Here is a 16,086-nt window from a genome sequence, read left to right as displayed (position 1 = left end):
TGTAATGGACTTAAGTGCGATGACTAATGTTGGATGTACCTTTTTAATTCAAACTTGGCATGTAATGTACTTTAATTCGCTCCCTTCGGGATGCGTATCGTAATGGTTAAGCTTAAAACTTGTCATGTTGGAATGCACTGCATATGGCGCTAGTAATCCAATTGATGATGTGGCGATTGGAGAATGAATTATGGCCTCTGTTTATTGTATGAAGTTTTTATTCTCGTCAGTAAATTTAGTTTGGTACAATTACATTGTTCTTCTCCAATGTGCTAACATCATCAATAATTATTGGTTGCGCATTGTTGCAGATGCCTCGTACTCGTTCCACCGGTGCGGGTGATGATGATGATCTTCCACCGCCACCACCACCCACACCAATGGAATTGATGTCAATGCTTGCAGAAAGACAGCGCACTATGGCCAAGGCTCTCTGTACGATTGTGAATCATGATGGCCATGGTCCACGTCAAGGACCGGAACCAAATCAATACACTAACTTCAAGGATTTCCTTAACACAAAACCCCCAATCTTCAAGGAGGCTGAGGAGCCCCTACAAGCTGATGAGTGGTTGAACACTCTCGAACAGAAGTTCCGTCTGCTCCGCTTGACTGAGGTGCTGAAGACTGAGTACGCATCTCACCAATTGCATGGGCCAGCTAGCATTTGGTGGAGTCATTATCGGTCCACTAAGCCCGCTAATGCCCAAATCACTTGGGATCAGTTCAAGTCTGCTTTCAGGGGAAATTATATTCCTCCTGGTCTCATGGCAATCAAGCATACAGAGTTCATGAAGCTGACCTAGGGGAACAAAAGCTTGAATGAATACCTGCAGGCTTTCAACAACCTTACAAGGTATACTACTGAGTTTGTGGACATCGATGCCAAAAAGATTGCTAGTTTCAAGCGGGGACTTAGCCCCAAATTGATGAAGACCATGGGAAATTACAAGTGTGCCCTTTTTAATGAGTTTGTGAGTGATGCTTTATCGCAAGAGAACAATAATGTTGTGTATGCTGCTTCGAAAAGTCGTAAGAGGGCCTATGAGGCGGGTGCCTCACAATCCAAGGCTCCAGTCACACAGAAGGCTCCATTCCGTCCTCCAGCGTCAGCCGCTAAGTTCCGCCCACTGATGAAGAAAAATCTAGGCAAGACTGGATTCCGCAAGGCCTTTACTATTGCTCTTCCTAAGGGCACTACCAGTCAAGGCAGTTCCAACATTCTGCCAAGCAACATGCCATGCTAGAACTACAACAAGCCAGGCCACTAGTCGAGGAAGTGTCCTTACCCTAAGAAGAACAACTACCAAGGTGGCCGTCAGGGGCAGGTGAACCACACTAATATTACTGAGATTCCTTCAGGAGAGGTAGTGACTGCTGGTAAGTTTCTGATTAATCAACACCCCGTAGTTGTACTATTTGATTCGGGTGCTTTGCATTCCTTTATTAGTCTAGCATTTGCATCCAAGTTTATGTAGAAAACATATACTGTTGAGGGTGAGGGTTATTGCATTAGGGCTGCTAGTGGTATTATCCCAACCAAGCTGATAGTTGGGGACGTATAATTTGAGATAGAGGGGTGAAGTTATCAGGTTGATCTGGTAGTTTTACCGGGGCTAGGTATCAATGTGATATTGGGAATGAACTGGATGAGCCATCATGGAGTGCTTATTGATACATCGACTAGGGTAGTCATGCTCAGAGATCCTGGTAATCAGGAGGGTTTTCTAGTGCAGTTACCCTGTGACATCAATCTTTCTTACATGACCAATGTGGTGTAAGCAAAGTCTCTGGCAGATATCCCTGTCGTGTGTGACTTTCTGGATGTTTTTCTCGATGATTTGCCTAGATTGCCCCCGGATCGAGAAGTGGAGTTCAAGATAGAGTTGCTTCCTGGTACAGTGCCCATCTCTAGAAGGCCATATAGAATGTCTCCTAATGAACTAGCCGAACTTAAGACCCAGTCGAATGAACTTCTAAAGAAAGGCCTTATCCATCCTAGTTCATCTCCGTGGGGGTGCCTAGCGATCTTTGTGAAGAAGAAGGATCAATCCCTACGTATGTGTGTAGATTATAGACCCTTGAATGTAGTTACAATCAAGAATAAGTACCCTCTGCCATGTATAGATATCTTATTTGATTAGTTGTCTAGAGCAAAAGTCTTTTCTAAGATTGATTTGAGATCTGGCTATCATCAAATCAAAATTTAGCCTGAGGATGTCCCAAAAACTACATTCTCTACAAGATATGGTCTGTATGAGTACCTTGTTATGTCTTTTGGATTGACCAATGCCCCCGCACATTTTATGTATCTAATGAATTCGGTGTTTATGCCCGAGTTGGACAAATTTGTGGTGGTATTTATAGATGATATCTTGGTCTATTCTGAGAATGAAGAAGATCACGTTGAACATTTGCGAGTTGTTCTCACTAGATTGCGGGAACACCAGTTGTATGCAAAGTTCAGCAAATGTGAATTCTAGCTTCGTGAGGTACCTTTTCTTGGACACGTGTTGTCCGATGGTGGAATTATGGTTGATCCCACCAAGGTGCAAGAAGTGTTGAACTGGAAGGCTCCAATCTCGGTGCACGAGGTTCAGAGTTTTCTAGGGTTGGCTGGCTATTATCGTCGCTTCATCCTAGATTTCTCTAAAATAGCCAAGCCTATGACTCGGTTGCTGCAAAAAGATGTGAAGTTTGTCTGGACTCCCGAGTGTGATGCGGCTTTCCATACCCTGCGAACTCTTCTAACTTTGGCTCCGATTTTGGCACAACCGGATATCGAGAAACCTTTTGATGTGTTCTGTGATGCATCAGGTATTGGGTTAGGAGGTGTTCTTATGCAAGAGGGTAGAGTCATTGCTTATACCTCTCTCTGACTTCAGAAGCATGAAGTGAATTATCCAACGCATGACTTGGAACTCGCTGCAGTTGTTCATGCTTTGAAGGCCTGGAGACATTATTTGCTCAGCAATGTGTGCAATATCTACACTGATCATAAAAGTCTCAAGTACATCTTCACTCAACCAGAGTTGAATATGCGTAAGAGAAGATAGCTCGAGTTGATCAAGGATTATAACCTCCAAGTGCACTATCAGCCTGGCAAGGCAAACGTCGTCACGGATGCCTTGAGCAGGAAATCTCATTGCCACTCTTTGATTGAAAGTGATGTCCATTTATCAAAACTCCTTCATCCTGTAGTCCTTTACAATATCACTGTCAGTTGTACTCTATAGAGTCAAATTATCGAGCTACAAAAGACAGATCTAGGTGTGTTCCACATCAAGCGCAAGATGAAAGAGCAAGAAACCAAACATTTTTGAGTAGATGAGGATGGCGTGTTATGGTTCAAGGATAGGTTGGTAGTTCCGAAGGATAGAGAGCTTAGAAATCAAATCATATCCGAAGCTCATTCCTCTAAATTATCTATTCATCCTGGTAGTAGCAAAATGTATCATGATTTGAAGCCTCGATTTTGGTGGACCAAAATGAAGAAAGAGATAGCCACTTATGTGGCTAGGTGTGACACCTGTTGTTGGGTCAAGGTTGTGCACATGAAAGCTAGATTACTTCAGCCACTCTCTATTCTAGGTTGGAAATGGGAGGAGATAAGTATGGATTTTATTGTTGGACTCCCTACTACTCAGAAGAATTTTAACTCCATTTGGGTGATTGTGGACCGACTGACCAAGTCTGCACACTTCATTCCTGTCCGCATAGATTTCTGTCCAACCGACTATGCGGAGTTGTATTTTAATCAGATAGTCCGACTTCATGGGATCCCTCGTACTATTGTCTCAGATAGAGGACCTAAGTTCACTACTCTCTTTTGGGAGCACTTACACGAATTATTAGGAACTAAGTTAGTAAGAAGTTCTATCTATCATCCACAAATCAATGGACAAACTGAACAAGTTAATCAAATCTTAGAAGATATGTTGAGAGCATGTGTCATCTCGGCTAAGGGCTCATGGGAAAAATGGTTGCCCCTAGATGAATTCTCGTACAATAATAGTTATCAAGAGAGTATCAAGATGGCGCCGTTTGAAGCTTTGTATGTCCGAAAGTGTAGAACCCCGTTGAATTGGGTAGAAGTCGGTGAAAGGAGATATTATGGAATTGATTTTGTTCAAGAAGCCGAAGAGCAAGTCCGTACTATCCAAACCCACATGGCCGCAGCTCAAGCTAGGCAGAAAAGTTATGCTGATCGACATAGAAAACCTATTGAGTTTGAAGTTGGAGACTTCGTTTATCTGAAAGTCTCACCCATGAAGAGTGTCCAACGCTTTGGTGTGAAGCGAAAGCTTGCGCCGAGATATGTTGGTCCGTTTGAAATCATAGGACAAAGTGGTAAGGTGGCGTACAAGATTCAATTACCTCCTGAGATGAGTGCTATCTTCAATGTCTTTCATGTATCCCAATTGAAGAAATGTCTTCGCGTCCCTGAAGAGAGAGTTCCATTGGGGGATATCGAGTTAAAATCAGATTTGACCTTTGAAGAAAAGTTAGTCTAAGTGATTGACACTCGTGAGCGAGTGACTCAGAGTCGGGTGGTAAAGTTTTACAAAGTCATGTGGAGTAATCAGGGTAGTGAACGAGATGCAACGTGGGAAAGAGAAGATTATTTGAGGGATGGTTATAAGGAATTATATCAACAATGGTACGCTTTTCAAATCTCGGGACGAGATTTTTATAAGGGGGGAGGGCTATAACACCCCAGGTGTTTGGCTTCCACATTTGCACTTGCATTTCATAAACATGAGCATCATTCATCCATTCATAAGCTTATATCACATGAAACATGATTTTGAACATTGCAACATGTTGCATATTTCATGTGTGTTGTTTCTTTTATGAGATGAATAGTGTGCAACACTTAAGTGCAACATGTGCAACTCACTTTAGTGAAACAAAACTAGTTAGTACCATGCAACAAGATCATGAAACATGTGAAACATGACTATGAAACAAATGTAACATTTCATGTGTTTTTCATTGTTTAAGTACATACAATGCTTGATTCTTGTGTGACCAATGAAAGGTGTGGCTAAAAATTCTCTTAAACAACTTAGTGACACCTAGAATGTCATTTGGAACATTGTTCATATTGATCATGTTGCCTAAATATGATTTCAAAAAGTGGTTTTACTTGTTTTCACTCCTAAACTCTTTTGTTTGACTGTTTAAAAAGTGTAGCTTAGAGTGTTTGCATGTCTGAGTAACCTAAAGCAAAGTTGTAGTAAATTTTATAAGGAACAAACTTTGTTTAGAAGCCAAGTCATGAAAATGTGCACAACATGCTCAAAAATGGCCCACAAGTCAGTTTTGAGATCTATTTTGAAACTTTGAAAATTTTCTAAGTCTTGTATTGAATTTCAGTTTTCATGTACCCCAGTTTAGAGCTCTGTAGTTTACAAATAGAGCCAAACCAGCTCGAGCTCCAATTATAAAAGTTGTAGTTCACATGTAGATGTCCAACTTTGTCAATTATACCTTGAGCTATGTCATCACGGATTAGGAGTTAATCACCGTCAAAATTCGCCTGTCAGTCGGTACCTTTGAACTCTGAATCACAGTTTCAGACCAGCTACAGTGCACTGGCCGGTTCAGAAATCAATGGCCACGTGGCACCACTAGTCGCCCGCCATCTGACCGCGCAGCCACGTGCCGCAGCTGTCCTGGCACTGCTAGCCACGACATGAACCTCCCACGCGCCTGCCCGACCGGTTCACAATCCATTTCTTCACTTCCTTCACCTCCACCGCGTGCAGCAACCGAGCAGTGCTGGCTCTGCCATTGCTGAGCAAGCCGTGCCGTTGCCTAGCTCGCTCGCCGCTGCAAAAACATGACTGCCAGCTCCACCACAGCTCCTCGTGTCCTCCTCTACTTCCTCCACCTCTTTGCTGAGCCGATTGAGTCTTCGTAAGGGCACATTGGCCACTTCCGCCGTCACCGCCATGAGCGTGACCTCGCCGGAGCTCGAGGCCGCCGTGGTCGGGGTAGCTAGGATCCTTCTCATCCTCTCTCTTTGCTTGGGTAGCACCGTAGTGACCTCGTGGAGCTCATACCGAGCTCAGATGAGGCAGCCATGGCTCACTGTCATTGGCACCTCGTGCTAGAGCTCTGCCGTGCCGCCATCACCGGCGACGAGCCACCTCCGTTGAACCCTAGACCTTGCCAGTAGCACCAATGGACTTGCCTCATCACGTAGAGCACGTAGGTGTCCTTGGTGTCACCGGAGTCCTCACCGTCGGTGAGCTAGACCACTGCCACGCCATCGCACGTCGTCTCCCCTGTTCTATGTCACTGACGAGTGGGGTCGTCTGACACACGGGCCCCACGCGTTAGTGACAGTGTAGTGATAGGATAGTTTAAATTTGCAGATTTGAGTGATAGTTTGTGAATTTTGTAACTCCAAATGTGTAGATCCAAATGGTGTGATTCAAATTTTGTTAGACTCACAGGGAAGTCTAGTATTTAAGAAAAATATGACATGAGCACATGATGTAGAAATTTTGGATGAATTAAATAGGAACTTGAAATGTGTTTTTAAATGCATGCAAACTTGTTTAAATTATATCTTGAGTTTTTGTGATCCAAAAATTATGAAATTTTGTGGGCAAGCTATTCTTGCTTAGTAGAAGCTCTGGTAAAAAATTGAGAGTCATTGCATGTATGGTTTTTGAGTTATAGATTTTCCTTTTATCATTGATTGATACTTGTGTAAATTTTTGTAAATTATCTAGGAATTCTATGACCATGACACTTTGTGAGGAGTATCCTAGTACCTTAAGGATGTTAGGAAAAATATGAAATCTATTGCTTGACACTTTTTACTAAGGTTTCCTAATTATGTCATTTTAAGCCATTATGTCTTATCATTTTTGTGTAGGCTGTTATACTTGCTCAAATGGTGTGAAATTTTTATAGTGGTCTACTTAGAGCATGTAGTATCTACTGTAATTTTTTTAGATTTAACGATGTAGTTTTCGTATATGTTTAGCATTTCCTCTAATTAATTAATTAAATTAAGAAAGGTATTAAAAGAAATATTTTGGTGAGGAACACCCTACTTTCTGGTGTTCTTGTGATATGTGTATTAAGTGAGTAGTGTTAGTTTTGTCCAATTATGTGTTTACCTCATAAGTTAATAATTATTTTGTTTGCATATGTCCCTCTGGACAGATTTGGGGACTTTATAAAGTTCTCCATGATATTTTGGTTTACTGTGAATGTGATGAATAAAAAAGTTGTAGATAATTTATGTATCTAGTTCCTGTCAAAATTTGATGGCATTTGGCCCAGTAGTTTAGGAACTACAGCTGTTTAAAGTTAGGTTCCAGTTTTTGTCTATTCTCTGCCTTGTTAAGACAGAGATCTGTTGATTAAAGAGTTCAACCTAGTAAAGGTTGGAATCATGCTTTGAGGTATGAAAATGAATTGTAGACAATTTCAAAAGATTTCCAAATTGTCTTATTGCATGCCATTTGGATTTCTAAATCTATAGTTATGGCCAGTTTACTGTACTGCTATATAGCCTCCATTTTGTTGAAATACAAATTCTTGAGTGTATGCTTGTTGCATTGTTCTCGTGATTGTTTAGGGGTTAGCCTAACTTGAGAATATGCTTAGGTGCAGATGCTAGGTCATTAACTGAAGACGAGCAATTATACGTTAGGTTGTATAAACTTGGTAAGTAAAGTGATTTAAATAGGGCTTAAGTTGGAATATGCAGACTACAATGAGCATGTGCATTCCCCGAGCATCCCTGACTTCGTTCATGTGCATCCATGATATTTATTTTGCGCATTCATGCGATAGGTGTGTCGAAGGGAGTGATGTTGCTGGAGTTCGAGGGAGCCAACCTGGAGGAGGAGCCCGAGGTGTAGGAAGCCGACGAAGCAGCCGCCGCGGAGAAGTTGCCCGAGTGCCCTGACCACCAGCCTTCCTCTTTTCTAAAAGGCAAGCCCCAGAGCATATTAAGTCTCCCATGTTTTACAAATACATTGAGTACCTTTTATTCGTTGATGATGCATTAAGTATAGGGATTGGTTGGAACCAATTGCTGCATTATATATCCCTCCTTGTCTAGATATCGCACTGGAATCCTATTTAAGTTCAGGAATGGGTTAAATGCTTAGCCATGCTTAGTGCGGTAGAAGTCAGGTGATTTCCTGTCACCTGCGAGCTTTAGGATGAGGTGGATCACAGTTGGCTATATTTACTATCGTGGAAAAGAACCATGTTAATAATAAATTAAGACCGGGCGGAGTCTTGTGTAGGTTTAGACATAGTAACTCCGTCTGAGTCGTTTAAGGACCGATATGTTGTACGTCCTCATGTCATGTTGAACGCAGCCTAACACTTAGCTGGCCGGATAAGTCATTTCGACCGTGAAGCCTAGTAGCTCGGTTCAGGCCGGGGACGCGAGTAGGGGTCCGCAATCTGGATGGAAGTAAGGATGTGTAGAGAACCATTGGCGTAAGCCCAAGGGCGGGTTAAGTCACCGAGCACTCATGGCAGAGTGGTTCTCTGATTTTGTGGCACTGTTCGGACTCGTGACTCCTGAATTGTACCAACAGTGACTTGTTTGCGACCTTGACGGGGGAAGCAGGGTTTGTGTTTAGGAATACCCCTCTAGCTGGATAGGAATCGATTCGAATCGCTGTCTCTCCTGGATAGTGAGAACTTGACTGAGCAGCGGCAACGTAGATTCAATTAATTTAACGATATGGTTAAATGGATGATGATGATAAGGTTGCCACAATGTATACCTGATATGGTTATTAATGTTTGCACCCTAATAAAATGACTGCTTAGTACAGGTGCTAATATAGATGACAGGTTAATGGCTAAAAGTCACTGCTAGTTCAGGTTAAGAGTTGATCATTATTACTTATGCTTTTTCGCAAAAAGAAAGTGTCAGCCAGATCCACTACATTAAGCTATGCATAATCCTTGGTGTCATTTGTTTTGGTTTTCGACGGGTAAGTCTAGCTGAGTACATTCTCGTACTCAGGGTTTATTCACTCTTGTTGCAGATGACCTCATATATCAGGGATTCTGTAAGTATTGTCTCCACCCAGTGGGTGATGAAGACTAGATCATGGGCATGATCCCTGTTTCTCTTAGCTAAATGCTTTTGCGGGTTGTGATCAGCGAACCAGTATTTGTATTTGAACTCGGGTGTGTAAGTTAAACTATTTGCTTCCGCGTACTTTACAAGACTTGTTTTGTAATAACGATGACTCTGTGATGATGTAATCTATTTGCAAATGTCTACGAAATGTTGTAACGTATGATATGTTATGTTGAATTACTGTGATCTTGGTTGTATGCAAGTTGGTTTGAAATCCTTCGAGATTTTAGTTGACTACCGGGTTTATATGGGCTAAAGTTCGAGAATTTGATCGTTTCTGCAATTATTTTTGTACTTGTGCTCTTATAAATTGGTCGGTTCTGTGAGGTCACAATAATGCATATAAATTGGGCTCTTTTGATTTTCATGCTCTTAATTATGAATCTTGATCGTTTTTTAAAAAGATAAACATGAAGGCTAAGGACAAGGTAGTTTTAAGTGTAGTTTGGTGTTGAAATACACTTAGAGTAGCTAGATTCTTGTTTTCTTCTTTGGTTGTACTACGAAGAGGGGTATGAAGGGTAGCTTGATCTAAGTAAGTCTACTAAGTGGATGTAGTGCACACTTGAAAACTAGCAATGTAGTTCAGATGAAGCTCGAGAATGGATGAAACCCAAAGCCAAACTCGAAGGAGTTGAATTGGAAGATATTGCATTGCTTTTATAGGCAGTGAAGCTCTACGTTGTGTGCATCGAAGAAACCACCGGAGCTTTCGGAATAGTGCCTTGTGTAGGCTTTGCTTTGACTATGCAAGGCATGACTCTAGTGTGGTCATCGGAGTGACACCACAGAGAGGATATGCAGTTGACTGAGAGGTGTAAAGGCACCGGAGATTAGAGCATCTTCGAGAGTATCATATTTTGTCTTTCAAAAAAACATGTTGTTTTTCAACTTCTAAAAAGGTATTAGGAGAAATAAATAAGATCATCTTTAACAGTTTCTAATAATCCACTCCTAAAATAATAATATAATTTTGTATCAAGAATCATATACTATTTCTAAATTATCCTAACCACTTTTATAAATTGTTTCTCTCTTATACATTTGCATCAGGAACCCTTTATTATTCTTTATTCTTTCCACGCCCTTTTACCTTTAAATTGACCAACAAATACACGCGGGGAGAAAAAATACGCACGACTCGGAAGCGCGTAATTTTACGCGAAATATGGTGACTTTTTCCAAGTTCTAAAAGATTAGAAGGATGTATTAGGAGCTGTTGGAGATAATTTTTTTTTATTTTGCTAAAAACCAAGGATTAGAAAGGGATTTAGGAAACTCTCTCTTACACCGGAGGTTAGTTATAGACAGGGTGTATTTGATAGCGCAGAAACTGTCATTGTAATTCTCTGCTGCAGCACCAGAGTTGTTTGTTCATACAATAATGACTAGTTTGGAGTTGTGTCTGGTGGAAGCTACCAGAATTCTCCGACATAGGATAAGATAAATCCAGACCAGCCGGCTGGTTGCCCACTTATTTCACTGTTCATCAAAATCAGTCAAACAATATTTTTTCTCACAAAACCAGCCAGTTTCAGCCAAATTTCAGACAAGCGAACGAGCCAATGTATAGTCCACCATCTCATGCAACCACTCTTGGGGTCCTAGAGAGTGTTTTGGCTTATTAGAGCGGTTGGGAAGTCCTGCTCACTTGAATTTATCAGTCGTACCGTTTCAGCGAAATAATAATATTTTTCTCTCACAACTAATCAGCATCAGCGTCAGCATCAATCATTTTTTTTTCAGCCAGCCGAACAGGGCCTTAATTAATGATTAAGGATTCCATTAGTATTTAGAAAGTATTAAGTGTGCATCCACTCTTTTTATTAGGCTCCCTTAACCTTAAACCCTTATGTCAAGTGAGAATTTGAACTCAACTTGCTTGTGATCCCTTACCTATTATTTTTTGACAAGAAGGCAAAAAGAACTTAGATAAATGTGAAGAATAAAAAGCATTGTGATCTACACTACCTAGAGACATTATGGATGTACGTTTGTTCAAAGATCGCCGAAGTTTAAACAAGGCCTGTGATCGAATGATGGCCATAGCACAGGCTAGCATGGAAATCAAGGGCTTGTTTAGTTTGTGAATTTTTTTGATGAAATGGTACTGTAGTATTTTCATTGTTATTTGATAATTAGTGTCCAATCATAGTCTAATTAGACTTAAAAGATTCGTCTCGTGAATTTTGTCTAAACTATATAATTAATTTTATTTTTTATTTATATTTAATACTTTATATATGCATCTAAAAATTTGATGTGACAAAGAATCTTAAAAAATTTTGGGAACTAAACACTACCCAAGCTCAAAAGCCCAGAAGTCTGCCCCACCTCTCCGGCCTGCGAGCCCCGAAAACCCACCAGCAGACACGTCAGCAATCCGCGTCGAAACCCATCACAGCCGTCCACTTGATGGAGCACCCATGGCTCCCACCTCCCCACGTCATCGATCCGGGGCACTTGGCTTTAGACCAATCAGCGCCCGTCCCTTGTGGTCTATAAACTGATCACACCCCTCGCCTCTTTCTCCTCATCAATCACAAGCCAACACAGCGAATCCCCCACCCCCAAACCCGACCGAGCAAAACTCGAAGCCGCCCCCACCTCGAATCAAGCCGCAGCATCGATGGCGCCCAAGGCTGAGAAGAAGCCGGCTGCGAAGAAGCCGGCGGAGGAGGAGCCCGCGGCCGAGAAGGCGGAGAAGGCCCCGGCAGGGAAGAAGCCGAAGGCGGAGAAGCGCCTCCCCGCGGGCAAGTCCAGCGCCGGCAAGGACGGCGAGGGCAAGAAGGGCAAGAAGAAGGCCAAGAAGAGCGTGGAGACCTACAAGATCTACATCTTCAAGGTGCTCAAGCAGGTGCACCCGGACATCGGCATCTCGTCCAAGGCCATGTCCATCATGAACTCCTTCATCAACGACATCTTCGAGAAGCTCGCCGCTGAGGCCGCCAAGCTCGCGCGCTACAACAAGAAGCCCACCATCACCTCCCGCGAGATCCAGACCTCCGTCCGCCTCGTCCTCCCCGGGGAGCTCGCCAAGCACGCCGTATCTGAAGGCACGAAGGCCGTCACCAAGTTCACCTCGTCTTAGCTAGGTTCCCTCCCCTCTTGTTTGTACGGGTGTCTGGTGGTGGTGGTACTAGTAGTTGGGTGCTATTCGTGGTTCCGTCTGTTAATTTATCTGGTAGCAGTATTATCATCTGCCCTGTTCAATGGAGATGGAAATGAATGGTATGTAGTATTTAGTTGGTTGTGCTTTTGACATGCTGCTCCCTGATGGATCTGGAATGACCATGGTGCCTTTTCTATTAGCTCAGTTCGATAGAGTTCTGTGATTTTTGCATTGCTATTTGTAGAAGAACATGACCTTTTTTGCATGCAAACATATACTTGTTGCTATCTTGTATCCACTGTGAAACTTAGGTAATACTTTCAAATGTGAAATTTTTGGAGATGGTCACTGCCTGCCTGCCATTTCTTTTGCACTTGTAGATTTGTAAGTTCTTCCTGTCCCTTGCAGCTGTACTGCTTTGTGAAGGCTAGCAGTGATTATGGGCAGCATTATGAAAACTTGAGTATGTGTAAGAACAAAGAAGCTTGTATGCTCCACTGCTTTGGGCCTGTTTGATTGCTGCCTCGCCGGCCAGGCATGCATCCTGTACTCAGGCGGACAGAATCGAACGCCTGGGAGCAGCTCTTGAGCCAGGCAAAAGTGTTTTTGTTTTAGCACCTATTGTCAAATTGCTTGACCTTTACAATTTTTTGATGTTCCAGAGACCATAAGTGTGCTAACTGAATTAGCTTGTTGATGTTCCGAATGCTTGTCGTTGGCTTATCTTTCTGTTCCATTTCTAATATATTAATGGCAACCTAAACTCAAAAAGACTATAGCTGGCAAGCATGAAATGTGCATCCTGCCCAACCTTCAGCTGCGACTGTTACTGCTATAGTTCTAGTGATGTCGGTTTTCCCCCATACTCCTGCGCCGTGTCGTCGTAGCCGAATCCGAAGCCTAGTATTAGTAGCAGAGCGCCGCGTCGTCGTCGTCGGGGTGGTCCGCGGCGGCGCAGGTGGAGGCGGAGGAGAGCTGGAGGAGGAGGTCGTGGAAGTCGGTGACGGGGCAGGGGATGTGGAGCGCGCCGGGGTAGCCGTACCCGTACTCCTGCGCGGCGAAGGTTGGGCGGCCGACGGAACGGCTGGCTGGTTGCCTTTATTTTTTTTTTTCTGGTCGGAGCAGCATTTTTCTCTCACAAAATTTTAGCATGAACAATATTTTTAGCATAAACAGTGTCGTATTTCATTCCAGCTGGGATGAAATCCAACACTCTTCATGCTGGAAAGTGTTCGGCTGGGATGAAATCCGACACTGCTCATGCTGGAAATACTGTTTAGGTTGAAATTTTGTGAGAGAAAAACACTGCTCTAGCTAGAAAAAAGGCCACCAGCCAGCCGTTCTTTCCTAGCCGAACATAGCCAAGCTTGGCGCACATGGCGTACCGCTCCACGGGCCCGCCCTCCTCGTTGACGCAGACAGCCACGTGGCCCTTCGGGACGCGAGCATCGCCGCCCAGACGCCGCGCGTCGAAGAGCTGCGACACGACGGTCGAGGCCTTGGCGGACGCCGCGGTAGCCATGCGAAAGAGACGCCGAAGCAGGTGCTTCATGTTGGAGAGACGCCAGAACAGGAGCTTCATGCTGGAGAGGGAGCGGTGGAGAGGGAGAGAGCCCGACCTTGTGGCGTCGGGGTCGGCCGGAGGTGCGGTGAGGTGGGGTTGGGGTGGTGGCCATGTGGCTCTTGCCTCCTTTTATATAACGGATGAGAGAAAGCCCTGCTGCAGGACCTTGCGGCGGCAGGAACGGCTGGAGGTGCGGTGAGGTGGGGTTGGCGTGGTGGCCATGTGGCTCCCTGCCTCCTTTTATATAATGGACCGGGGCTCTCATCACATCATAAATATAGCGGCGCCGCATAGTGAGATATGTTGTTATAACGATATACTACAGCACGGAGTCATCCTATACTTATAAAGATATATATATTACAGCACTAAGTCATCCCTATACTGTTATAAAAAAAGTCATCCCTATACTGAGCCAGGGGGGCTGGTACCCCCTAACATATCACGCCAAAAAAATACTAAGGGAGAATCAAACTATATAATAAATTAAAATTATTCATATGAGCACAACCAAAAAACACTAGATAATAAAATCATCACTATAAGCAAAGACTAGGTGGTTAGTTCTTGAGATTTATAAAATCATCGTAGAACCTTGCTGTTAACTGACATATCGCCTACCACTGAAAAAATATCGCCTTAAATCCTACAATACATATATAAGAATATGCAAGTACGCGTGCTAAGTCGATGAATTAACCCATACGTTTACCACGAGGAACCTAACCAGTTGAGCTGTGCCCAAATTTTACAAGTTGAACCTTTATAGTTGCCCCCTTATGTATAATTTCTGGCTCCGCCATTGATACCATTCAGTATAAATGTCGAGTTCATAAACCCGGGGTCCCTAATGGACCTGCTTCCCAGCAAAAGCTCGGCCCAGCAAACGACGTTGCGAACGACGCGTAACTCCTGGGCCGGCCCAAATATCTAACGATAGGCCAGAAGGGCGATCCAGTCTCCAACCGGAAGGCCTGGCCAAGGAGAAACGACGCTCGCTTCCGATTTCGCCCCGCCTCTTCGACCGGAAGGCCTGACCAAAGAGGAACGACGCTCGCTTCCGACTCCGGCCCGGCTCTCCGACCGGAAGGCCTAGCCAAGGAGGAACGACGCCCGCTTCCGACTTCGGTCCGCCTCTCCGACCGGATGGCCTGGCCAAGGAGGAACGACGCTCGCTTCCGACTCCTGCCCGCCTCTCCGACCGGAAGGCCTGGTCAAGTGAAAGGTCCTAATGGCTAGAGGGGGGGTGAATAACCTAATAAAAATTTCTATAACAACACTTAACAAAATAGTTAGACAATTATGAGGCAAAGCAAGTGTTGCGTTAGCCTACTCAAAATGCAAGCCACCTATCACAATTCTAGTTTAGATAGTATCTATTCACACAGAAGCTATGACACTACCCTATGTTAGTGTGCTCTCAAAGGCTAACTAAAGAGCCACACCAACCAAGCAAGCAAGCTCTCACAACTAGCTACACTAAAGAGCTTGACAACTAGTTTACGGTAATGTAAAGAGAGTGATCAAGAAGGTTATACCGCCGTGTAGATGAAGCAACCAATCAATCACAAGGATGAATAACAATGAAGACCAATCACCTCGGAATCAATGATGAACACAATGATTTTTTTACCGAGGTTCACTTGCTTGCCGGCAAGCTAGTCCTCGTTGTGGCGATTCACTCACTTGGAGGTTCATGCGCTAATTGGCTTCACACGTCAAACCCTCAATAGGGTGCCGCACAACCAACACAGGATGAGGATCACACAAGCCATGAGCAATCCACTAGAGTACCTTTTGGCTCTCCGCCGGAGAAAGGTCAAGAACCCCTCACAATCACCACGATCGGAGCCGGAGACAATCACCACCCTCCGCTCGATGATCCTCGCTGCTCCAAGCCATCTAGGTGGCGGCAACCACAAAGAGTAACAAGCGAATCCCGCAGCGAAACACGAACACCAAGTGCCTCTAGATGCAAACACTCAAGCAATGCACTTGGATTCTCTCCCAATCTGACAAAGATGATGAATCAATGATGGAGATGAGTGGGAGGGCTTTGGCTAAGCTCATAAGATTGCTATGTCAATGAAAATAGCCAAAGGTATGAGCTTCAACCGGCCATGGGGCTTAAATAGAAGCCCCCACAAAATAGAACCGTTGTACCCCTTCACTGGGCACAACGCGGGGTGACCGGACGCTCCGGTCCGATCGATCGGACGCTGGCCCTCAGCGTCCGATCACGTGATTCACGCCACATGTCCCCTGCTTCAA

The 16,086-nt window shown here is 43.9% G+C and overlaps 2 protein-coding genes across 2 annotated transcripts; one reads left to right on the top strand and one right to left on the bottom strand.

The window, feature by feature from the left end:
- Window positions 1-11,680: 11,680 nt before the first annotated feature.
- Window positions 11,681-12,538, top strand: LOC136458424 (histone H2B.1-like). Its single transcript, XM_066458359.1, has one exon. The coding sequence runs from the start codon at window positions 11,769-11,771 to the stop codon at window positions 12,228-12,230; it is 462 nt and encodes a 153-aa protein (XP_066314456.1). The 5' UTR covers window positions 11,681-11,768; the 3' UTR covers window positions 12,231-12,538.
- Window positions 12,539-13,157: 619 nt separating this feature from the next.
- On the bottom strand, window positions 13,158-13,833 carry LOC136460731 (auxin-responsive protein SAUR71-like). The gene is made up of 2 exons (XM_066460317.1): window positions 13,637-13,833; window positions 13,158-13,347 (listed from the first exon to the last, which is right to left on the bottom strand). Exons 1-2 carry the CDS (start codon window positions 13,831-13,833, stop codon window positions 13,158-13,160), a joined length of 387 nt encoding a protein of 128 aa, XP_066316414.1.
- Window positions 13,834-16,086: the final 2,253 nt, after the last annotated feature.

This window comes from Miscanthus floridulus, chromosome 6 (genome assembly GCF_019320115.1).
Source record: "Miscanthus floridulus cultivar M001 chromosome 6, ASM1932011v1, whole genome shotgun sequence".
In the NCBI taxonomy this organism is placed as follows: Eukaryota; Viridiplantae; Streptophyta; class Magnoliopsida; order Poales; family Poaceae; genus Miscanthus; species Miscanthus floridulus.
The sequence above is the reverse complement of the archived record's forward strand: the minus strand, read 5'-3'. Positions and strand labels throughout refer to the sequence as shown.

Excerpts from the sequence above, each read along its gene's own strand:
- LOC136458424 (XM_066458359.1), top strand. The coding sequence starts at position 11,769 with ATGGCGCCCAAGGCTGAGAAGAAGCCGGCTGCGAAGAAGCCGGCGGAG.
- LOC136460731 (XM_066460317.1), bottom strand. The coding sequence starts at position 13,833 with ATGAAGCTCCTGTTCTGGCGTCTCTCCAACATGAAGCACCTGCTTCGG. Across the intron at positions 13,348-13,636 it reads GAGGGCGGGCCCGTGGAGCG|GCAACCAGCCAGCCGTTCCG; the intron begins GTACGCCATGTG and ends AAAAAAATAAAG.